Genomic DNA, 24,950 nt, shown 5'->3' on the forward strand with positions numbered 1-24,950 from the left:
GTGTTTATTTAGATGGAATGTGGCTCGTTTATCATAATTTATTGGGGGTGCGAGGGCCGGGTGAGAAATAATCGAATTGGTATGATAATGGGGCATTTATGTTGCGAGTTGACGTCAGAAAGGTCTGGCGGGTCAAACCGAGGCGAGTTGTTGTGGTAATCGATATTTCAATGATAATTTCACGGTGAAATTTCGATTTTTGCATTACTTGTGTAGGTGCGTCGTGTTGTGGATTTTTATAGCAATATGTTTTGCCGAGTCAATTTATTATAGGCGTTGTAGGTTTGCGTGATGAAATTAGGTATTCATCGGGGGATAGAATGTCATTTTTATTTATATTGCAATATAAAAAGAAATAAAAGAATAGAAAACATTTTTATCAATATTGTGGGAAGGTCGTTGTGGTAAAATATGTGTTGAGGAGGGTGGAAGGTGAAATGAAAGAGATATCTATACTATGTAATTTTATTTAATATTTTTATCCAATGAACACATTGTCAATAATAAGATAAACAGATTGCGCCATTTACAATAATGGTAAATAGATGGAGATTGGGTAGAAATGATAATAATCGAACGTATAAAAGTGATAACGACTAGCTCGGATGACAATAAATAAATTCTATTTGAACGCCACTGGGACGCGGGCACCAACAGTCATAAGTGGTTGATGTAGAATGGCGTAATCTGGCAGCAGCTAATTTAGTGACACATAGATATAAATAAATAGAATTTAATATTTCAAGGTACCTTTAAGGCTAGTTGAGATCACTAGTGCACTATTATCTCTACGGCAGGCCGCACGAGACAGAGTCGGTCGCAGCATGCAAGAGAACTGATCGTGAGTGAGCACTGTCACCTGTCACAGCACGGAGAGCCCGCCCTCCGGCGGTCGGTATAGATTGTACATGTGAATATCCTATCACTTCATAATTAATTTGACATTTAATACAGTAATTATTAGTTAATATTGCTCAGTAATGTTCTTATAGTATATACCATATACGCGTATTTTACCACCTAATGAGACTGAGATGATAGCGTACTTAAGTACACACTCACTTTATGTTTACTGAATTTATAAAATGACACTCTAAGTATCGATATTAGTTGAGTGTAAAAGAAATTCGCTGGACATTAAATGTAATATGATATATAACAGAACTAACGAAACTACATGAATACACTCGTTAGTGTTAGCAGTATTAGGCTATTCTACCAAGTCTTACGCTACGCCCTATCATAACACTGCATGCACTCAAGTGGCATTTGGCATGGCCCAGCCGTTCTCATAGAAAAGTGAGCACTTCGCGGAACATCATTTTGATTTGATACAGTATTACATAGGATAGAGAATCACGTCGGTTCCAGCAGGAGACGGTACAGAAAAACGATTACCATCATTCTACCTGTACATCCTCCAACTTCACCGCTCATACAATCTATAACATTGAGAAGAATAAATAAGTATCTCTTTGGCATAATCACTATCCAGACGTGGTAACATTTTATAATTAAATACTGTTCGGCTATCGCCATTTCCATAGCAATGTCCTTTGATTAACTGCTTGGCTGTCAGACAATACAAAACTGACACTCCAATTTCGAAATCTAATCCCATATTTAAGTTACGAATAGATAGTTATGACCTCTTGACCGCCACCACGGACCATGAGCACACGTTCCAAACCTTCAGTGAGCACTTCCAAGAATTCCATATCTGCAAAAATTCGGATTAAGTCAATCCTAAACCCCCCTCCAGACTCACAATTGGATTCTCTTTCCATCTTGGTGTCTTTTGGAGGGCCGGGTAAATTCAAGATCACAAGCTGAGCTTCGTGAGAACGATTCACTATCACTTCGTTTAATTTTACAGCTGTATGCATCCGACGGACGTTGCCTTCGTCACTAGAGAAAAACAATAAAACATGTAATGAATAACACCTTGGAATTACTCACGGGGTTATCGTTGCGGGTTTCTTTTTCTCTTCGGAGGAGATATTGTTCTCTTTTGTTTCCTCATTGCATTCTTTCTCCGACGGATCTTCTTTCTCTGTTGTTGAATTATCGTTATCCTCGGGTTTCGTCTGTGAATTAGGCTGAAAAAATTTTATAATCAAATTTATTTCGTCTTGATGACATACCTCGTTTGTCGGTTCCGTTTCAGCCGCTTTGTTATCTTTATCGCCTTCAGCGCTAGGTTCCTGGAACCTAACTTTGGTGGCTGTTTTAGCATCGATATTTTGATGGTGTTGATCTACAATTGACTGAACCTAAAAATAAAATCGTATGATTTGTTTATGTGAATTGAATCCGGAATGGGCGCGATGAGTCCACGGAATTTAAACCTAAGTTAGACACAGTTAAGGATGAAGATGGGAACTTAACAAAAAAACGTGCATAAAGCAATAAACCATGAGCCAATCTAGCAAAACACGATGATGCTTTACCAGAGGCAGCTTCTCTTCAGTTGACATTTCATTGAAATCCACCAAATCCACCTTGCAGGTTAAAGTGTATATTAAAAGTTATACATTAAATAATAATGTATGTTTTTGTGGGGAAATTAATAAAAAAAAACTTACCACACCCAAACTTTCTTTTTTGTTGAGACGAAGTTCTCGCAACATTTGATTCCGCTGTTCCATCATCAGAGTCCTTTCGTAGGTGTATGCCGAAATATCGCTGTCCATCTAGAATTTTACTGTGACGAAAAAAATGCCTAATTCGAGAAACGCGTACCATTTCAACGACTTCAACTTCTGCTTCAATTCGGAGGTGATACAAGAACGTCTTTAGATCTTTCTTCATTTGGATGGAATTGTCTTCCATTTGAGCAACAGTGAAAATGCGCATCTTGCAATTTTTCCAAGTGCGGTGCTGTTTGAGAAGGAAGGGTAACAACATGAGAAGACCACCGTCATGAACAATCCACCAGATATCGATATTCCCGAAGACTTTCTCCGTAGAGTCCGGGAAAAAGTTGATACCTTTAGGAACTAATAACGCCATGTGTGCGGCTGTCACATTCCGAACAGTTTGCAAGAAAACCTGCCACGTGCGCTCATCTTCCGACTGTCGCCAGCCATACGGCCATCCTAAAATCACCGTATTCGGCTTCATGCCACCAAGACCAGAAGTTTGCACTCTAAAAATGAAACGTCGAAAACGCGAAACGTGTCAAGAGCAGAGCTTACAAGTTAGATAATCCTTCGGTAATGTTGCGTGCCACTAGAATATCGACAAAACCCTTGACCCGTTCTTCGTCCATGGTTTTTCTCAAGCTTTGTTTAGCTGCCATCGCTTCTCCGTACGATCGTGTAAAATCGCCGCCAATTACAGCAGCGCAAACTGTCAAACCCTTCCCTGCAAACGTCCTATAATATATTTTGTCAGTTACTGGTGTTTCGTTTATTTACCAGCTTTGAGTTGCGACGCGAAAGCAAATAATTTTCTGTATTTCGGAACGAGATCAGTTGTTAATTTAACGAGAATGAGGAGCTGAGGTCTCCAGTTTTTGGTGTGGGGAGGACCCTCTTCTAGGCGGAGTAATGAATATCGCGCTGCTGACAACGCTAGACCTCGAATGCCGTCACCCCATTCTTTCTCGGCACTATGATAAATTGCTCGGTTATTTAGCGATGATTGGGCGTGTTAATTAACTTACCCTCTGTATTCGATGTATTTATAGATCAAGCCTGCCATTCCCATGGCGAGAAGCGCAAAGTACCAAGAGGTCATAAACATTATTGCTATGCACAACGATAAGCCGATAAATGAGAGGGACCAATGGTAATATTTAAATCTTGGTCTCCAGTTGGGTGTTCGTAGTAATGTTTGTAAAGCGCAAGCGAGATTTACAAAACCGTAGCACATTAAGAAAAACATCGAGAGTAAGGGCGCCAAAAGATCAACATTTCCTAATAATATACCACACTGACAAATGACAATAGTTAATAATAATGCTCGGGTTGGCTCGCCACGGCTTGATGATACGGCAAACGGTGATAAAAATGGAATGATACCGTCTTTGGCGATGGCTTGGAGTAAGCGAGGAGCTCCAGTCAGTGACTGGAGACCAGCGCCAAGGGTCGAAAGGAATGATCCGATTAAAATGACCCATTCGTTTGGCCACGCCATGTTGGCTACAACTAATTTACCTCCTATAGATGAGCCAAATCTGAAAGTAATGCATTTATTTGGTGCAGTCTTTAGCCGACTTGTACTAACTTATCTCTAAGTAGAAGGTTGTCGACAGTAGCAGCGAAGAGAATCACAGATGATAAATACACAGTCGACGTTGTTAAAATGGCACAAATTGTTCCGATTGGTATAGATTTTTGGGCATCAGCTAAATCACCCGAACGATTAGACCCAGCCATAATACCAGTCACTGAAGGGAAAAATATTCCGATCAAAATTGTAAAAGTTGTTGTTATATCTGCCGTCACTTGGGCAGTGTCTCTGTGAGGTTCCATTGGCTCAATATCCTCAGGATTATTCCCTATTGCTATGTACTGTCCATTTTCCAAGAAGCTATCGTAGATATTGTCTAAAATCTACGAATTTAATTTTGAACCAATTTCCCCAATGAAAATCTACCCAAAATCACACCGGATGACAACCCTTTAATCCCTTGAACTAGCCTTACGTCATTACGTTCATAGTACGGATCGCAACTAGCGGTTCCATTAGGACAAAACATGTTGTGTATGAAACCACTACCGTTTTTGTAACAATCAGCAGCCGGGACACGTAACAATCGTTTACCAAGAACGCACATTCTGTAAAATGAGGATGTATGTCTTAGTAGTGATTGCAAGATGATAGTCGGGAGACAGAAACACAATGAGAAAATCAGTTAAAACGGTTTGGTTAGTACATATACATGCACATCAGAAGGGAGAAACAAATACGTGCATAACGGTTATACTAACTGCAAGTCATCTTTGCCGTTGATATTGCGGAATATTCCAATGTACACAGCCAGTATGGAGAGAATGACGCATGCAAGAGCAACGGCGGCAAATTTGTTGACAAACTTCACCCCGACGAACACAATAGTTCCCATCACCACGAGTAACCCAGTTCCATAGACCCGAAAATTGTTGTACATTGCGTCCTGATTTGTTGTAAAATCCCCAAAAATTGATAACCAAGGAGCCATGTAGGTCTAGAAAAGATCATCCGGGAACTGAGCCACTAGCCCTCCTCTTCCTACTTACCAAGACAATTTCAACAGCACCGACGATGTACATCGCGGCTGCTAACGTCGTCCCTGTGTAAAACAGCATGCCAACAGCGCCGCCAAACTCTGGACCAAGTGACCTGGATATCATGAAATAACTGCCGCCCCCGGGCACCACCCCGTTGGTGGCGATCGCCGACATGGAGATGGCGGTCAGCATGGTGACGCAGCAACAGCACAACACGATAAGGAAGCCTTGAATCGCCCCTGCTGTGCCCACCACCCACGTCAACCGAATGAAAAGAATCACGCCGAAGATGTTCTGGATACAGGGGAGATAGACGCCCATGAGGGTGCCCATACGGGCGCCCCCACCGGCCGGCCGTGCATCGGGATCATTGGATGCTGGAGGAATGGTGTTCGAGTAGTTCGCTAATGAGCTTATGAGGGTAGATATCCTGGGTCTGTCCTCCATCTCCTCGGAGTAGAGGTACAAGTTCGTCTCGTACCCCGACATCTTTTCCGACACAAAAGGTTGCTCTTCGGCGCCATCTCCTGCAACCATATGTCGAGTGTCAACGCCATCATTAGAGCGACGGAAAGTTCGCTTCGACGCTGAGATAAATACGAAAGCTCTCGGCTCGAAGTTGAAAAGTAAAAAAGTTACGATGGAAAAACAAGTTAGAACCGATGGAGAATAACAAGATCGAAGTAACTTTTAAGGATTTTATTAGAATTTTATGACTACAACTTAATAGTCTTCCATGGTGGATTCATTGCTACCACGAGTGTATAGAACAACTAAAGTAAAGTGGAACAGCAAAGACTGGGTATTGTTCCAGTTACAATTACGTATCATATCTTGTTAATGGAATTTTCAGCTAAAATAACTTATCATGTGGCTCTGTTACCCAAAGCTACTCCCGTAGCATAATCAATTTCCGTATATATATTTACAAAAGAGCTTGAAACAAAGCAGCTTTTTTAATAAAACTTCATGTTTCGTATTCTTCAACTGTGAGTAAGTAAGGCTAATAGTTATTGAAGTTTTCCCAAGGTTCATTTTGGATGTAAGTAAACACCTTGACTTCATTATAGGTTAAATTATGAACGCTCAGCAAAATGCAAAACAGATAATTTGCATCGTTTAATTAGAAAGTCTATTTCCAGGATGAGAACTTGCCAGGGAATAAATAAATTACCAAAATATTATTGAAATATGCGTCAAACACGAAATTGGAGTTTCATTTTGAAGTTAGCCATACACGTGGCGCGCTTTAGAAGAGTTTGTTTGCAGTTTTTTTATTATTTGTGGATCGCTCCGAAAACATTCATCATAAAACGAAGTTGAAGTTGTAATATAAACGTCAACAACTCATCATATGCAGTCAAAGCTAAACACTAAAAAATGAGAGAGACGTAAATCTGTAATTTTCCACCAATTTAAAGCTCATTCAGAAAATTTGCATTGCGCCGATAGCAGATTCTATAGATCAAAAATTCATTACTTTTACTCGAATTGGAATAACAAACATGATTACGTCAATTTGAGCCTTCCGATTTCAAATACATATTAACTTTCAAACACCTTGCTTTTTGTAATAGATGTTTTATGATATATCTCTGTTTCAATTACCCTTGATAACGCTATTTAGTTCATCTAAATGTCAAAAAGCCGATTTATAAAAGTTACGTAATAAAAGAGGGTATAGAGGATTACGTTCCATAAATCCATAATATTTCTGATATTAAGCAATAAAAATAGAGCAATTGCTTATCAATTAGTCTGATCTGGGGATTAAGCTGAGTAGATCCTTAATCCATGTTTACTCATGTTCTTTTTTTTAAACCGCAATTTTACGAACGCCAGTAATTCTCATTGTTTTCGCAAGCGCGTCGAAATTTTCGCAATTAATACGAGTCGAGCGGGAGTCCTCGAGGCGAAATTGAAACACAAAGAAAGTTTATTTTATTGTACTTTCCAGTATTTTGATTTATTTTTATTACTTTGGCATTGATCCATCTCGAGCAAGATACGCAAATGGGAGTTGATCCTTCCAAATTGAAGCTGTATTTACCTCTTAGGAGGATAAACAAAAGATTATTAGGCTAAGATTGTGTATCTTATCGTTATTGCTAACGTAACAAGTGATTCCATTAGCAATATTAAAAATAAATTTTAAAATGCAAGCGTGAAATAAGCGGATGAATTATTGCACATAATCCTTGACACTTCTATGGTAAAACTCTATTGTGATGTGAAGAGCTGAAAGAAGCCTTTGAATTGAAGACTGATTTTTTAAAGTGAGAAATATTGTTGAAAATGCAGCGTAAAAAACTGTCCAGTATCAAAAAAGTGAAACGCCAAATAGGGAAGTTTAGAACAAAATCGATTGATTTTTGCGAATAAAGAGGAAATCTAATTAAGGAAAGCACGATAGTATCTGCAATTTTTCTACCACACCTCAGAACAAATATTTTTCAATAAATCAAAAACCTGTTATCGATTACCAGTCAATTTTTACAAGCTGCGAAACTTGGTGATTTCAAGTGTTTTAATTTATTCTAATACGACTTTCACAAAAACATGATTGATTGCGAACCGCAAAGAATTTGGATAAGTACCAAAATCATTCTAGATTATACCCACTTGCGAGACAGGGTGCGTATATTGATGATCTCACATCAAAATTAGATTCTAAATAATTAGAAACTGAAAGGAAATCGTCTTTAAAGTCATTTAGCTAAGAATGAAGTTTCCATGTTGGCAGTAGTTAGATGAAAGACGAACGTTGGCGGTAATCTAACGAATTTAATTATTAAAGTTAATTAATCCACGTACAAATCTTTCCCATTTTAGATGAAGCAGAAAATTCCGTCTTCCGTCGGGATTGAAATTTATGTGTCGAACTCGATTAGGGATTCTATTTTATTTTAACAAAACTTTCAGCTTCAGAGATAATTTTTACGATACTGCAATGCTGCTACTGTAACGTTGCGTTGTTGCAAAAACAGGATCTAGTTAGTTTCAGCGGCCAAAACCCATCAAAGTGTTTAGTAGATTAGCTAACACTATTAAAAGATAAAGACTAATTTGTTGGCAATAAACAGACGAGAAAAAATTACTCCTGCAGTTTGTACGGTCGTAATTGAAATTGTACAGTTGCCTACAATATTCAGAGCAATTTAGTTGCGAAATAAAATCGATCGCACTTATTTTAGCTTAAATCTAAACAAGTGAAAGTTGAGCAGAGCTTTCCGCTGCGATAATTTGCAAGTGAATATTCCAGTTAAAGTGTCAATAATGGGACTAATATTTTATGTAAATTTCGTCGATTGATATTTATTATTACCATTAGTTTTAATTAGTGGTCACGCGGTAAACATTGCATTTAAATTTTTGCTGAATGATAAACTGCAGCAATTAAAATTAATGGTGGTGTCTTGTTTGGTTGAAAAAAGTAGTCGAAATCCATTTAGCGATAGGTTTTGGCACCGTTTAAAATTAACTCGTGATATTTGCGTAATGTAACATTGATACATGTTCGAAATCCTGTTTTGTATCATGTGATTTAGCGATAAACTGAAAATGTTGAGTTAATCCCGAGCAACTTCAAGATTGCAAATAATGGGTTTCGTAATGGAAAGCAAATGATATTAAAAATGGAAATGTACGCAGAAGTTGTTACAACTTGATTAGGAATTGTTTGAAACTTTCTTGCGGTTTTATATTTTGTTTAGAGAAGCCGTAAGAAAACGTTGCCACCCACACCGCCAGGTTGATTCAATTGTGACAAATCTGGACAATGCAGAGGGCTAACTTGTTGGATTAATCCGATGCTTTCGTCGAGTTTTATCTGGGAACGCTTCGATCGGGACACAAATAAAGGATTAGGAAAAGGGCCGTCCCTTAGGAGATAAGAGAGGGGCGAGAAATCGACTTGGGACTCGTGACCGAGTTAATAGAACAGTACCAATCTGTAACACCAGGATTCATATGTAAAATGCATATAAAGTAGCTATAACCTAATCTAAAAATGGAATGATCGATAAGGGAAGGATTATGGAGCCCATCTTAAAATATTATGATGATTTATTCGCGTTCGAATTGTTGGGGCGGAACAGACCTTGTTAGATGAGAGCATGCATATCACGAAATATAAAAAGCTTATTCGAAATCGACGTGTTCTCTTTCGTGGCCTTACAGCCTTACGCAGGCTCATCGATCCGATCCAGCAACCCCAGAGGAGGATTAAGGAAGACCTAGGCAAACATGTAACGAAAAGGCGACACCATGCCAAATAGACACTAATTGAGTAATGGGTAGCCTGTTTTCATTATTCAGCGATTCGAATCATTTAACTTAAACGGAAAGAAAAATCGTGCATTCGTCCCTGCGGTATTTTCTAGGTCAAAGTTTGCATCGAGGCATGACCTACAAACAAAAATCTCCACCCTCTTCTCGCAGATTCATTTCGCAATTTATCCTATCGATTATTTGTTAAGTGCGACATGAGCTTAAAGGAGATATTTGAAAAGCGACAACTCCCTCGGGTTAGATTCTCTAATTAGGGATTTTTGGGGGGTGAACAAAACGGTAACTTTATTAAAGAAAGGAAAAAATTCTGAAGGCTCGATGAAACAAATACTTCGATCTTGTTCTTTTCCTTTGCACCGGGTTTTTCTTTAATGTTATTAAATTCTGGAAAATTCCAGGTATGCAAACAATTCAAATAAAACACAAGAGAGCTTTCGAACTACATACAAGGATAGATAAAGACATTCCGGAGCTTTTACGATTTAATGTAATTTGGTTAATTTGCGTTGGAAGACAATTAATTGCATAACAAATTAGTCATTTCGATGGAGTTTATTTTTAGATAAGGTGGAAGAGAATTATAATTGTGGAGTTGAACAAAATTGTCATTTGCAGAGCTTAATGAGGCCTCGTTATAGAATGGCAGAAGCTGGTTCAGTAAATGTCACGCTCGGTTATTTGCTAACATATCCCAAAAAGCTCTATCAAAAGACTCAATCTATAAATATTGATTTTTCAGTGAATTTCGGTCAACGAGTCACTTCCCGCGTTATTTGAAGAATTTATTTCCGGTGTGTTACTTTATATCGCCGGAAATTTAAAATATTTCTATAGAGACTTGAGTAATTGCTAGTTGTGCTATTATAAATAAGTTATTTGTTCAATCTTAGCATTTCTAATCGTCAATTAATTGGCTTTAAATGTTCTTTAACAGAATCATTTTGTTTTAATTAGTAATGGGTCCGGAACGTAATATTTGCAAGTGAATTTGTGAGCGGAATAACAATTAGTGTATTTTTTATTCGACTTCGAGTGATGGAAACAAAGAAAACGGCAAAAGTGTGAAGTGGTTGCATTTGGGGTGGAATAACGAATTGCACGTTGGTGATTCGGGGCGAAAGTAAATCGATAAGTTATTTATGTTTTATACTATGTGGAAGTATTTGGTGTGAACGTGAATGTGGACATTGTGAACGGGTAACGGAAAGGGTAGCAATCGAGCTTCGAGGTTCGAACGAGTGGAGTAGATGAGCAGAAGCGAAAAGAGCGCGAGCCGCGAGCAGGCGATTGGTGGTCGCTTTGCGCGCGGTGCAGTCAGAGCAGGTTAGCGTAGGTCGCAGCGTTGCGCGTCGCGACGCCTTCGAGGACGACGTCCAGGTGTCGAGCGCGATCCGAAGAGAGATCGATATCGGGGCGATCGGGCCGGGGCAAGGCCGGGCCGAATGTAGGTTAGCCGAGCACCGTGGCTGGGCGGTGGCAATCGATACGGGCGCCCCGGGCCGGCGCCCCCACAGTACCTGTTCCCTTCGCTGGAGAGCAGTGGCCGTCGGCGACCGGCTTGGCAGCAGGGGACGCTGGGGCCTTGCAGTCATCTTCGCCAGCGGACATGGCGGGTGGCCGGCATTCACCGATTACGCTGAACGAGGGCCAACTCCAGCACGACGCGCGACTCCGACCGCCGCTGCCGCCGCCGAGTTACTGAAGCTGAGTCCAGCGCAGCATCCCTGCCGCCGCCGCCAGCCCGGATCCCGATCCCCCGCCCCCGACCCGGGCCCGGATCCGAGGCCAATCCGCTCCCGTACCACAGCTCCCGTACTCCCGAACTGCCTGCTCCAATTCCACACTTACACCCGAACACCTGACGGCGAGGGCTTCCTCCAACTCCTCCAAGTAACCGCTCTGCCGAGTGCCGACTCTTAACCCCGCAAGAACACCACATCAAACGGTCATCTCAGTTATTGACCCGCGCAATCAACAAACGACGCTGAATTCAACTGCAAATGATTAAACATACCCATCTACTCTCCTAAAATCATCCAGATGCAGCAAAAAACTAATTGACCGAAATTAATAGATCACAGTGTTGACTTGGAGAACTTGTCTCCACTTCTACTCTTTAAATTTCACATTTCAGCAATTTTTCAAACATTCGAAGACAAAGAACCGCGGGCTATTATTTCCGTACTCTAATCAATGACATCGCCACAAATTACAGAACCTGATATAGGTATCTCGAGATTCTTCTTGATCGTTTTCTGTGCCTCCAATAAACCTTATTCTACCACAAATTCACTTGATAAATTTTTATTGATTTCGCACCTCCTGCCGAACGATAGTTCTCGCGATATCGTCTCTTCTATTCATCACAAAAATTTCAAATAAAGAAATGAAAAATGTTCGCTGATCAATTTTTGACGACAATCTTAAAAAAACTCGAGAGATTTTACGTGACACTTCTTCACGGTCAAAAAAGCTTTAGAAAAATCCTATGGAAAAATCGACTACCGTAAATTGATAGGAATGTCATTGAATTGACAACTGAGTGACATCGAAGAGATAAGTTTAAACATCATCCTATATTTCAACCAACAGAAATGAATACGAATATTCTGCAGAAAATTGTAAAATAATTTTCTAATAGATGCTCACTAATTTTATTCAGTAGCGCTCTGATTTCCATTTCAAAGATAACATTTGTATAGATTTTATTTTGGGTTTCCTACTGTATCAATAATTATAGTGATAATGTACTCTGATCTAAGAATAGCATCGGTTTTCCGCAGTACATCATGTATTATGTATGTTTTTTTAATAATTTATCTTCCTTAAAGTCACCTTCAGATCCCGATTCTTTATAGTGAAAAATGTAAGAAGAATTTGGCAACGAATCGTTGAAACTTGTAATAATAAAGATATACATAACACGCTGAATATCTGGTCGAGATTAAAAGCCGGAAAGAGGTGCCGCGAGCGATTGTTTCAGTGATCAATGATATTATAGAAGTGTAGTCGAGCTTTTGATCACTTCTGAACTTTTCTAATCTAAATCCGAATATTGCTTAGGTCTATTCCACATTCTGTGATAAATTTCAATCGATTTCGCACCTCATCTAGAACGACAGTAACCCATTCAGCCGAGATAAAATTTTCAAATGCAACATGATGTTTCGGGTTCTTTGGATGTCTAATTCAAAGGTTACCTACTATATATTCCATTACTCGCCAAAGCTGTTTATTATATAGACCTTCTGGGGTAAAATGTTCTCTCTTTGTACATTACATTTCAGTAGCTTTTAGGCGTTTCTCGATTGGTTCCCGTTCACGTTTACCCTCAGTTCACTTTCACTCTTCGATCTCCTATTTTGTGTTTCTACAAATTTGCTTTTGCTTTGATAACCTTTTCATATCTCTTTTTTGATGTTGTCATATTGATTCGTTTCTTTCAACGCAAGTAACACGTCTTAAAATCCAACATTATGATACTTAAATCCCGCAAACAAAGGACCCCAACCGGGAAATTTACATAACCCTCCATACAAAGGAATGTCACATGAAACATGTTCGCTTTTCACCGTCGCCGTCGTTATTTTACTTACAGAACGAATTTCATACAAATAAAATCAATTCTACAAACTCACGATACAAAAAATATTCCATTTGAAAAGTTTTTATGCAAACCGAAGGGTAAAAGTAAAACAACTCGATTTGAAAGTTTCTCCATTTTACCGAGTTTATTAAGACAAACAGTGTCCAAACTTGGCCGCAAATTAGGCTAACTTTTGAAGACAGACTGAATTTCAGCGTTCTCTCCATCAAGATACCACACGAATGTGCTTCAGTGCTTCAACATTTGAATTATGAATATGCATTAGCTCTTTTATATGATGTAAAAGAGACGAGTCCACAATCAAATTTACATTAATGTGCAAATCCGTCACTCTGTTAAACAAAAAATCTCCTTTTTTAAAACTTAGGACGCATTTAAATCGATATTACACTAGTTGCCTCATTCATTCTATGTGGCGTAACAATAAACAAGGGTTCTTTATATTACTATTCCTCGTACCCTCCAAAAATCGAAAGTAGGTCAATAAAATGGATTTTCAGAAAACGCGTTTCAAGAATACTGAATGGACTTCATAACGTTTAACTGTTATTTCATTGGCCCCATATTGCATACAATCACCATTGACTGCATTTTTGCTTTATAAAGAGATGTTTATTAATGTTAATTACCTGCATATTTTCTGTGATTGTCGACGTTTATTACTGGTAATGTATATCATGTACCCATTTTGAGTCGAGTTAAATCCTCACTTAACGATGTAGAAATTTTTAGTGTAAGCGCCCTAATTAAAAGTTAAAAAACACACATTTAATCTGTTTTTGCGCGAAAGCCTCGAAAATTCCACTATTTGGAGCGTATCATACTTATTAAATATGACATTAAGAATTTAATACCCGGTAAAAACGACACCCCTTAAAAATTCGAAATTTAAGAGGCAACGGAACACTCTCCAACTCAAGTGGGAGGTAAGCAATCGCGTTTAATTTAACAAAATCTCTTCGACTGAAAACTAAATGATACAGTCAATTATTTTTTAATTATTTCGCCCTCTGACGTAGCAGTTATTCCTAAATGAATTCGTTTAATGAGCACTCAATTAATTACGCTCTTTAATGGCATTTTCAAATATACACCGAGTTATGTACATTTCCGCTTTATTTAAACGACATTAACCCTTTTGTTGATCAATAACGCCCCATAAATGCGTGCTAGAATTGGACTTGATTACGATAAAGACTGCAAGTTATGTTTAAATACTGCCAACTGTGATCAAATATAGTTATCTTATCAACAACAAAAGCGATTAATACAACAAACCGTCTTTATATTACGTTACAATAACAGTTACGCGATCCATATTTCAGGAATTTACAACAATAATGGAAATATTTTCGCTGGTGCCTTTTCATTAAATTCTCAAGTTCTCCTCTTACATTTTTTATCTTGTCTTCAGTATTTCCTTTTCATTAACGAGACCTTTTTGTGCAAAAATCTCTAGAATAAGATGCAGGGGAAAAACTCAAGGATTCTTAATAAGTTTATTTTTTAATAATCAGGGAAAAGCACAATTAAAGGCAATTCATATCAAAATTAAAATGTTCGCATTTTCAGTTATTTCCAGGTAGCAGACAGGTCTTAAAAATTGAAAACAGGCCAATATCTAATTTTGTCGTCAATAAGTACGCACGTGTGATCATACGAGTATTATCGGAATTTCCTAAAATTAATCGTTCCAAAACTTTGGATTTACTGGCAAATTCTGGAAAAATACTCGAGGCTGTCGCTTAGTTATGCAAGTCCTATAATTAGTAAATTATGGGTACATAGTGTCTCTCGGTGAAAGACATGATATTCCCATGTTGAGTGATCTTGTAACCTTTATACTCCACACTTTGTTGCCATTAGACAGCGGTAATGGTGCCTGAGAGGCCTGTAGAATGTAAATTGACTCCTGTCCAATATTCACTGTTCGGCCTACAGTTTGGAAGTCTTATTGTAAAAGTGCTGCACGTTTGTGACCCTCATAATATTCTCTTGGAAGGTGTTAAAGAGATAACCTTTATTTGCGGCAATTACTCCGGAACTCCAAACAACTTGAGATTACATTCCAAGGCAAAAGTTGCTAAACCTTTGCTGCGAGAATGCTTCTACTTGACTTTATTTTAATTTTACTTGATCAAGTACTGGGCTGACAATGTGACATAATTAAATGTAATGGCCACTAATGTACGTAACGACAGTCAAACAAAATAACTTGTCGAAAATAAACACATTACCGATTGTTTGTGGTAACATATCAATACATTGAAAATGCCTGAATGCCTCTAATCTCCATTTAAAGTGAGGAAAAGACGAGCATTTTTACTTTAAAATGAGTTATTAGAATTTCATATTTTATGTGTGCAAAGCTTCGAAATAATTGAAACTAAAAAGGTAATACGATTCAAATCGTACAATTTGTCACAATTAAGAAACACTTGTAAAATAAATATTACCATAATTATTTATATAAAAACAGTTTTAAATTATATGTTGTTCTTATCAAAATGTTATTTACATTTACAATAAGTAAAACGAAACAGTAATTTGCATTAGAATTCCAAGCCGATGTAACACGAAACATTTTTATTTACGAACCCATGGGTAGTTATCCTGAAACTTTAATACAAATGGGAAATGAATGGCTACGAAATTTCTTGTACCCATTTCACCCTGCCAATAAAACCTTGAAATACATTATTGTTGGTAACTATTTTTAACTCATTTAATTCCTGTTTATTTCCACCGGACATGACATCAACAATATGTGCTTAAATTGACATTAATATACTTATATGGAAGGGTGGATTTTTAGGAAAAATAACAAAGTTTCGCTCAGTCTGATTAAAAAAATTAATTGAGTGTCAATCAGTTTAAAATGACACAAATATCCAACGTTTATTTCATTATTGCAAGTTTTTCGTTGAAATCAATTCATTTTTCGAGACTAAATTACGACATTTGCGTCTCAATCGAGGGTAAAATTTTAAATAACTCATAATGTATTTGTCACGGGAAAAAAGGTCTGATTGATACACTTGTGGTGTACAAGAGGAGGGACAAATGGCCCGTCGACCATTGTCCGGAAACACAATTTTCACAACCAAAAGCTATTGGAGAGGTGAATTCGAATTAGTTCCCACAACCTGTACGAAATAATATAAACAAACCCACGTCAAAAACAGGAAATTTCGTTGATAAATTAATTTGTCTGGAGGGATCATTGGTTTATTAAATAAGTCGGAAAAGTGGGGAGCGGGCATGGCGCATCATTCTCTAAATCAACTTAAATAAATAATACGGCTATTAAAAGTTAACACGATTTGTATTGTTTATTAGCGGCACGCTTTACGACTGTGTTAAACGTTAGTTGTTTATTTGATTTGACGAGCTGTTCTCTGATAATTGCTAAAGACCGCAAGCCGAAATCGCGCCAATAAAAACTTCAAATTATCGCTAATTATACACAGAGTGGTCATTATATGCATGATTTTGAATCGATCACACGAATTAATTTAAGAGTCGGGTTCTGTTTGCTGTGGTTTGAAAAATATACAGTTCAATTATCGGTCGAAATGAAAGCCTTTAATTCTTCGGCGCAAATCAATGAAAATTTAATCCCATAATTAATAGTAAACAAGAGCGCTGATGGTTATTTTAAGTAGGATTGAGTGGCTGTGTTTGGCACTGAAATAGTCAGATATCACCTGTTGAGGGAAAATCATGAAAATATTGCAAAGTTGCGTGCACTGGAAAAATGGCAGTTTTCAGATTTTATGATAAATTACTTTCACTAGTTGCCAAAAAAAACTTTATTATGGGAACGAAACACGTGGAAAATTCAATGAACGATAAGTTTTGCAACTGATCAAAAGCAGGAATTAATTACATTGGTTGAAACTCGTCTCATTTCTAATTCAGTCCGAAGTTATTTAATTTTTTGCCGAAACTTACCAATGATCGATGAGTTCTTCGTCATGGTTCACCAACAAACTGCTTTTTACTAAAACTCGGGATTAAGTGAAGCAAACTTGTCGTAAATTACAGTACAAAGTCTATCCAAACAACCAATAATGGGGCGTTATTAGAATTTCGAACAAATATTTAAAATAATTGTCGATAATCTTCACGTGATGATTGAATTTACACCAGATGGAACATTAAAATTAATCCAAAATTAGAGAAAGTATCCGAATCGGGACGTCACAACTGGTAAAAAGCAATCTTTCACTACCCCCTTATCAATTCATGAATTATTTAAGCCACGACCCTAAAGCTGAAGCCTTGACCGAATTTTTCATGAAATTTTCGATGGACTAATGAACGCAACCGATTTTCCCAAATGTGAGAAATTCCAAGCTTTTTGAATAATAAATGATCAATTTGAAGTCTAACAATATTTAAACTTATAAATGAATTGGAATTATGAAACCCCCACAGAGCGAAACTCTAATTACTTAAACAAAATGTTATTTAGGCTTCGACGCCCGCTCTCTGTAATGAATTTGTCGACAGTTGACTCAAATGAATTGCCCGAAAAATAACATAATAAAGAGGAAAAAATACCAAGGAAAAAAAGACAGCCAAAAGGTGTATCTCTCAAAGAACAATGATCATAAAAAGCGAGAATTGTGACAATATAACAGCAAACAATGAGGAAAATGGATACAGAAATAATTTAGTAGACAGAAGAGAAGAAACTCAGAGGAATTAAACAAGGATGCTCACTCGATCCCACGTTGTTTGCTTTATTTATGTAGCAGGGAATTGAAAACTGTATCCTCTACAGAAGAGCTGGTAAAAAGCACAAAATCTTCTTATTACTTATACCAGGCCCTCGGATTTGAAAATTCAAGAGATAATGAGATAATTCCAGGTGACGAAAATATTTCTGCCTACCCTCCAAATTACGCTAACGCTTTAAAATGGGGAGTAATTAAATACTGGATGCGTTTTAGAGGATTTTAAATTGACACATTAACCAAGTTTTAAGAAAATAATGAATCAGTTTTAGCTTTAATACGAATTTGGACAAAAACACCATTTATAATAAAGTGCACGGTTTATACTCTATTCGTTCCTTTAATCGACAAGATGTCACTTACAGATAATCATTCACAGAAATCTTAAAATAGTTCTTGAACTAATTTTAGTAACATCCTACTTTAAATAAGGTAATGAACATGAAAGATGTATACACAGTGTTGAGCGTGATCGTACCTATCTTGATTAATGTAAACGTGTTACATTAATGTTATCAGACCTCAATTTTGCATGTAAGGATGTAATGAAAATATAGGATGACGATTAAAAAATGTTGGTGGCGTCACGATGATGTGCATGATATAACAAATATATATAACGTTTAATTATTTTAAGCTCTCGGTTTGCAAAACTAATTAACCTTTTGGTTTATTTACATAATCTTGTTAAGCTTAATTTTATTAAATGATTAATTTTTGCAAAAAGCCAAAATCGATATAATACGTAAATATATAATTGGAAATCGTAATCTCTTCGTTCGAACCCAATATTTGTAAACGGTTGCATCTCTCGGCTTTAAATTTATATAAATAACAAGGAGAGATAACAGATATCAGTGAGTTATTCAAAAAGATATTGAAATAGAGTCAATATTGAATGAAACGTGGTCTTAATTGGGTATAGGTGTCGTAAAAGTAAATTTGTTTAATAAGACATAATGAACTAAACCAACGCAACCGAGGATAGAGATATTTTTTGACAAATAGGGTTTTATCACTGTAGAAAATTATTACAATATTTCGTGCAAATAATTCGAATTTGAAAGGCAAATACCTCGGGGATAGTGAATATAAAAAATGAAGATATAGTAATAAAGAAGGATGATTGTTGGCTTCAGTGTCATAAAAAGCTCAACGGTACTGAGCGACTGCCATCATAAAGTTCAAATATTGTTGAGTAAACATAATAAGAGAGAAGCTGGATAATTAATTGTATTTGACATTGTTGGTTGTATTATGTTTTTCACAATCAACGCAAATGTGGAAATAATTAGGTTAGAGCAGCGTTCGAAGCACGATCTGAAATAATTTTTTATTCGAGCCATCACTTAAAAAGCAGGGAGTCTGCTCACAACTCGTATTTTCTCCTAATAAAAATTTTATGATTTATCTCAAATGGAGCAGACATCTGTTATTTTTTACGTGATATTTCGTCCATTTTATATTACAAAACAGTGTTTTATTATCAATTGACAAATGATTACATTAACACCAGCAATAAATTTAAACAATGTAAGTTCTCCCAATAAGGAAATAATTAATTTTAAAGAGCAGTTTCGAACTTTCGTAATTTATTGAGATAAACACAAAGCTTTGATGATGGAAGTTAACTCCGGCGCATCCACCAATTTGATTGTATCAAAACAAAATCAAAAACAAGCATGTTAAAAAGTTGATGGTAATTTTTCTTTGAAAGTGATTGTTTAACGTAAAGTACGGGAGCGTTGCAAATGAGTTCGTTAATAAAAAACGAGCTTTTTGGAGGCATTTTAAACCGGCGGCACACACGTTGCTAATTTGGTATTGAGCAGGGAGAAAGAACTCATTTAATTTCCCTCATTTTTAATTAAATCACAGCCGGTACGTGTGTGTTTTTTATTAAATACGTCGATTTAACTAACTCCAAACGGTTTTACTGATAAAGGAAGATTGTTCTGGACGCTTTATTCATGACGTTTCGTACCATATGTCTCGTATCGATTTTTTCGTGTAAACATCACTCCGCTGTTTTATTAATGAAAATAATAAGTAGCGGGGCAATTTTTCTTTTAACGCGAAAATTTGTCTATAAACGCGGGGAAATTATGTGCATAATTTTCCATTTTATAAGGGCTTTCAATGACATGAAACTTTTGCTCACTAAAAAATTTACACTCGTTGCTTTTAGAATTTTCAATTTAATTTGGGCAAATGTTGTTATTATCCGAGAAACAAGAGTAGCTATAAAAAGCTACATACCATCGCCTTGATGACTCATGAAATAATGTGGGGTTAGCAAGTTACGTTCACGTTTGCTATATAATTTTACGGGTCTGCTCCCAATTCACACAAGATTTCAAAAAGACTAATAATTTGAAACATTACGCATGACTCGAAGATAAAGCTCCGAGTTTCCCCCTCGTTAAGGGCAACTTTACCGGTAAATTGGCCCTAGTCTCAATTAATTAAATATCCATCGATTCAGACTTCGGAGAATCCTCCATTTATAATAACGTGCATTCCGAATATGTATTTGCCTCTTCGTTAATCATTTATACGGTGTTTCATTCCGACAACTCTCCAAACTAATTAACGCGACACTTACAACCCCATCACCTATTAATTCTTCAGCTTCTGTCGCTGATTTCGAGGACTATCGTAGCCTTAACACATCATCATTTATTCATATAATTACGTCCCTTTTTCTCTCGCCTGCTCACAATACGCTGTCAATCAATACAACTTTTTTGCGGCGAATTCTAACATATCGACCCACTTTCAACGATTCGTGTGACGAAAATGTTGCAAATTTAAACGACCGGGGCTCCGATTGATCCACTAATATTTATGTGAATCAATCAAGAAGTCGCTTTATAGCTTGTTACGACGAACTACGGAAAAAATTATCCGATGGAGAGGCGATATTAATTATTTAGCATCGTTTCAGGAAGAATAACTGATGGAGTTGTGAAGTTTCGAAACCACCGAACTTTTACCCACATTAAATTTTAAGGTTTTTCATAAAACTAAGAGGAAATATGTAAATCGGCTTTTCAGTGAAACTTTAGAGAATGAAAAAATCCTAGGGCTTAGCATAAGCCCAAATTGGCAAATTAATTGGGTTGCTCACATAATAAACACGATTTTTTAAAGTGGCCACATGTGTTAAGACAGCGAACTTTGAAGCTAAATATTATGTTAATATCGCAGGATATTTTTCCGGGTAAATCCTCTAAGCTTGCTTTGCAGTGCAAAGGATTAACAAGTCGAATAATAAAAGCGTTTGAACTTTTTTATTTTGGACACTCCTCTCCATAACATGGGGCAAAAAACTCGTTGCTAACATTTTAATTAAAAGAAAAATAAAATCCGCGAATTCATTACTGCTGTTATTCTTTTGATTGCAGATTTTAATTATCAGAGACAGCTTTATTCATTTTGTTGCACAGGTGGCGGTGATAAGTAAAGGTCAACTTTTCATTGATTCACAAATTGGAGTACATAAATTAATTATTCATTACAAACCGAGTTACAAAATTTTACTACCGTGCTTCATTATTTTAAAATGCCTTTTTTAATTGCTTTAAGATCCGTGGTACATGATAAAGTTACAATTACCCATAAAGCAATCTTTACTACTATGAAAACATAACGCGAACGGCTACATATGCGAAATGTGATATAAAAGTAATATCGGCGGAATAAAACTACAGTTTAGTTGGCAATATTGTTGAAAATTTGCGAAGGGGCACTAAGAGCAAATAATTGCTTGGGATGTTTGTTGACTTGGCGTTTACGACTCGTTTGTGGTTACCTACTAACGAGCTCGATTTCTTGAGGTGTTATAAATCAGTACGATATTGTGTTGAAGTATGTGGCGTTTTACAACCCCTGATTATAGAACTAGTCGTAAAATCCTTAAGGCGACAAAATAGCCCCCAGAATAATCTATTTGTTTCGAGGGCCACTTTAATGAAAACAAAATAATTCCATACAGAAACATAGGACAACAGTTTTATGTAAATGTGGGCGTAAGAGGCGAAAGCTTGCTCTTGTCCTTGTGTCGGTATCGCCGAAATCCTTGTTCGTTTTCGAGATACGATCCATCAAAGTCAACTTTTGAACAGGATCACGTACTGCAAAACCGGAACAACGGCCCATCATAGAGAAATCTGTTTGAAATGATGGGGCTATCAAATTTTTCGACTCGAAGTATTGGACTTTGACGAATAAATCTAGCGATGAAAAGCTGTAGGGATCGTAAAACCAGTTGCATTAAATTTGAAGAATGTTTTGTTTGGACAAGACAAGTTTAAATAAGCACGGTGTGAATTTCCAAACATTTTTTATCGCCTCTTGACAGATACTTATAAGAGTTTGCAGCAAATTTTTCAGCGAAATTGACATTTCCCGGTAAAATGTTTGATAGAAAACGAGCTCTGCTTGATACCATACTGTTTTATTTTTAGGCTCGCATCTTTTTAGTTTGTTCCCAAGGGAAATATGATATGTGTGTTGTTGTTGTACCTCCGGATTCACAGCAGTAGCACTCGATTCTCTTGATAAATGAGTTTAGATGATACTACTTATTGTTAGTTCAACAAGTTGCTATTTATCGAATTGTGTTCACACTCAATTATAGAAAAAAGTACGCCTGTTCTCACAAGTAGAAACAAATACCAGCGGCAATTCGGACGTGTTTCTTTGAATAACAATCGGCGATCGTAAGAAAAACAGAATTCAGGCCAATAATAGCGACCACGGATGAATTCGCGATTTTGTTTATATTGCAACTTTAGACATGTTAAGTAAAGGTGCGTTCGTTTACAATGGGGGATTTCTGAATAAACAAGCAAATTTAACATCATTTAATTAACGTCTCGGCGGCTACTTTGTATCACATAGCCGGAATTTAATCCAATTGAATTTGTATGGTGGTGTAAATTTAATCCTTCTGTCACTCGTTGAAATACATTAAAGTGAAAAGAAAAATAAGGCGCAGATGGTTTATAACGTGTAATATCCTACCTGGTTTTGTCGGTTACGGGAGGACTAAAAGGGGTTGAAATAATCCAACCCTTCCGAACTGACAATGCAACAACAATCGATAATTCAGTCGGGTGGAAAATACTGATTAAAATTATTAAAAAACCAAAGTAGGTGCATTGAATGTAAATCGAGAGCAGCGATTGAATTGCAATAAAATGCATGCGTGCACATGGTTCATTTATAAATATCACGGCGCAATTAATTAGCAAAAAACGTAGGGGTTAATGTCTCGACAAGTTCTGTATCGTTTTAATTTTGGAAAGTTGCGTGCTTGAAATCGTGAAATTGTCACGCTGTTGTCAAATTCAAATTCTCTTTCTAGGCAATTTTTCTAAGCACGAATAACTAAACAGAAGACCTTGATGATGTATCAGTTTTCGCATCCGGCGAGAAGCACGGCGTCAATAAATAAATGAGAAAAATATATAAATAATTGAGCCAGCGATGAGCATCAAAATTGGGGAAGTGGTGGAAGAGAAATTCTTCAAGTGGAAGAATGATGATCGAATTTTGTAACGAGATATATTACAGCGGAAATTTACATCGAGGATATAAATAATTTCACAAATCAAGTTGGATTTGAAGAAAAAAGTTATATCACAATTAGAAAGGGAGTGTTAAAATGTTTGATATTAGATATGTCAAGACCACAACTAAACACTCAATTAGCACAAAATTTAATTATCGGACATTGAAAGCTAACACAAGTTAGTGGTATATGTATTAAAGTGGGCCATAATTAAATGGAGCGTAAAAGTAGGAAAAGTGGCTTACGAAAGTTGATTAAAATTGACATAGGTGTTGGATAAAATAAAAAGTGTCGGTGAAATGGAAACAAGTAAGTGATCAATTCGGGTAGCATTAATCACTGACAAGGCCACCACCCCTTTGAGAGAGGCGAATAAACTCGCATCGTACGGGAATAGTTATGATTGATGTCTGGTTAATAAGTTTTTGCAGTGGTAATTTAAATAGTGGGTCGTTCAGATCGAGCTACGGGGTGCAAGTGGGGGAGTTTGAGGGTCTCGGTACCTTCCTCGTCTTCGTATGATCTTCGCACGAGTCGGATTCCCACTCCGTTCATCCTGTCGATAGGGTGGTTTTCTACGAAGTGCGTCCTCCGATTTGGGCGCACGCGGTTTACCCGGTGGGAAATTTGCGACTACCGCAAAGGTCACCATGTATATGTTAATTCAGGGGCGGATTGATCGACCTGCGTGATTTTTAACAAAGTGAACATCAGTATCAGTCCAGACACTAAACACTGTTTTACCGCCCCTTTAATTAAAACCAAGTGGCCGTGAACTAAATATTCCCAGTCGATACACTGTACTTATAGATTTATTGACGGAAATAGAAGAAAATTCTTCCTGCAAACACGTGATCGACAACAGGTAGAAACAGGAGGGTAAAACACGCGTCACAACCCTTCCCAAAGATAATGGAATTAGAAGGGAGATTAAACACCTTTATACGGACACATTGCTGGCTGGATTACGAATCAACAAAGTTACACCGCAAATTTGCTCCCACTGAAATAGAATATACATACTCGGGGTTACTAAGACTTACCTTGACCGGATGTCTTCTTATACTCGGAATTATTCGATGGCAGGAGCTTTTCTTTCACATGATCTTCGTCTTCTGACAAATGCGAGTCACTATATTTAACAAAAATGTTTTTTGGATCTTCGGATTTTGAAACACGAAAACGTTCCGGCATTTTTTAAAAAGTCTAATTTAAATTATTAACACTATGGAATGGTTCAAATGTTTCGGAAACATACCACAGCACACACTATTGTTTTGATCGAACTTTTTTTCTGTTTAATTTGAATTAACAATTAGTGCCAACATACAAACTTAAACTGTCTGTCGTCACAGTTTATTGTCAAAGCGCGCACAAATTCTGAAACTGACAGCTGTCACTATTTATAACAATATTTGTTTACCGTCACTAGCGACATCTCGAACAGATGTCAAACTGCACAAGTAACAGCCTTCGCCATCTACCAATCAATAGCAATACAATACGACCTAGTGCAG

At 37.1% G+C, this 24,950-nt stretch overlaps 1 protein-coding gene across 2 annotated transcripts; it reads right to left on the reverse strand.

The window, feature by feature from the left end:
- Nucleotides 1-451: 451 nt before the first annotated feature.
- kcc (kazachoc) lies at nucleotides 452-24,812 on the reverse strand. Of its 2 annotated transcripts, XM_008201341.3 has the most exons (15): nucleotides 24,477-24,812; nucleotides 5,226-5,743; nucleotides 4,938-5,173; nucleotides 4,603-4,784; nucleotides 4,231-4,552; nucleotides 3,668-4,180; nucleotides 3,420-3,613; nucleotides 3,198-3,366; nucleotides 2,743-3,148; nucleotides 2,586-2,693; nucleotides 2,451-2,501; nucleotides 2,145-2,273; nucleotides 1,960-2,099; nucleotides 1,769-1,908; nucleotides 452-1,720 (listed from the first exon to the last, which is right to left on the reverse strand). In XM_008201341.3, the coding sequence occupies exons 1-15, from the start codon at nucleotides 24,625-24,627 to the stop codon at nucleotides 1,629-1,631; spliced, it is 3,351 nt and encodes a 1,116-aa protein (XP_008199563.1). In that variant the 5' UTR covers nucleotides 24,628-24,812; the 3' UTR covers nucleotides 452-1,628. The 2 variants fall into 2 exon arrangements, with proteins under 2 accessions (XP_008199563.1, XP_064215471.1); XM_064359401.1 differs by lacking the exon at nucleotides 2,451-2,501.
- Nucleotides 24,813-24,950: the final 138 nt, after the last annotated feature.

The sequence above is a fragment of the Tribolium castaneum genome, chromosome 10 (genome assembly GCF_031307605.1).
Source record: "Tribolium castaneum strain GA2 chromosome 10, icTriCast1.1, whole genome shotgun sequence".
NCBI lineage: Eukaryota > Metazoa > Arthropoda > Insecta > Coleoptera > Tenebrionidae > Tribolium > Tribolium castaneum.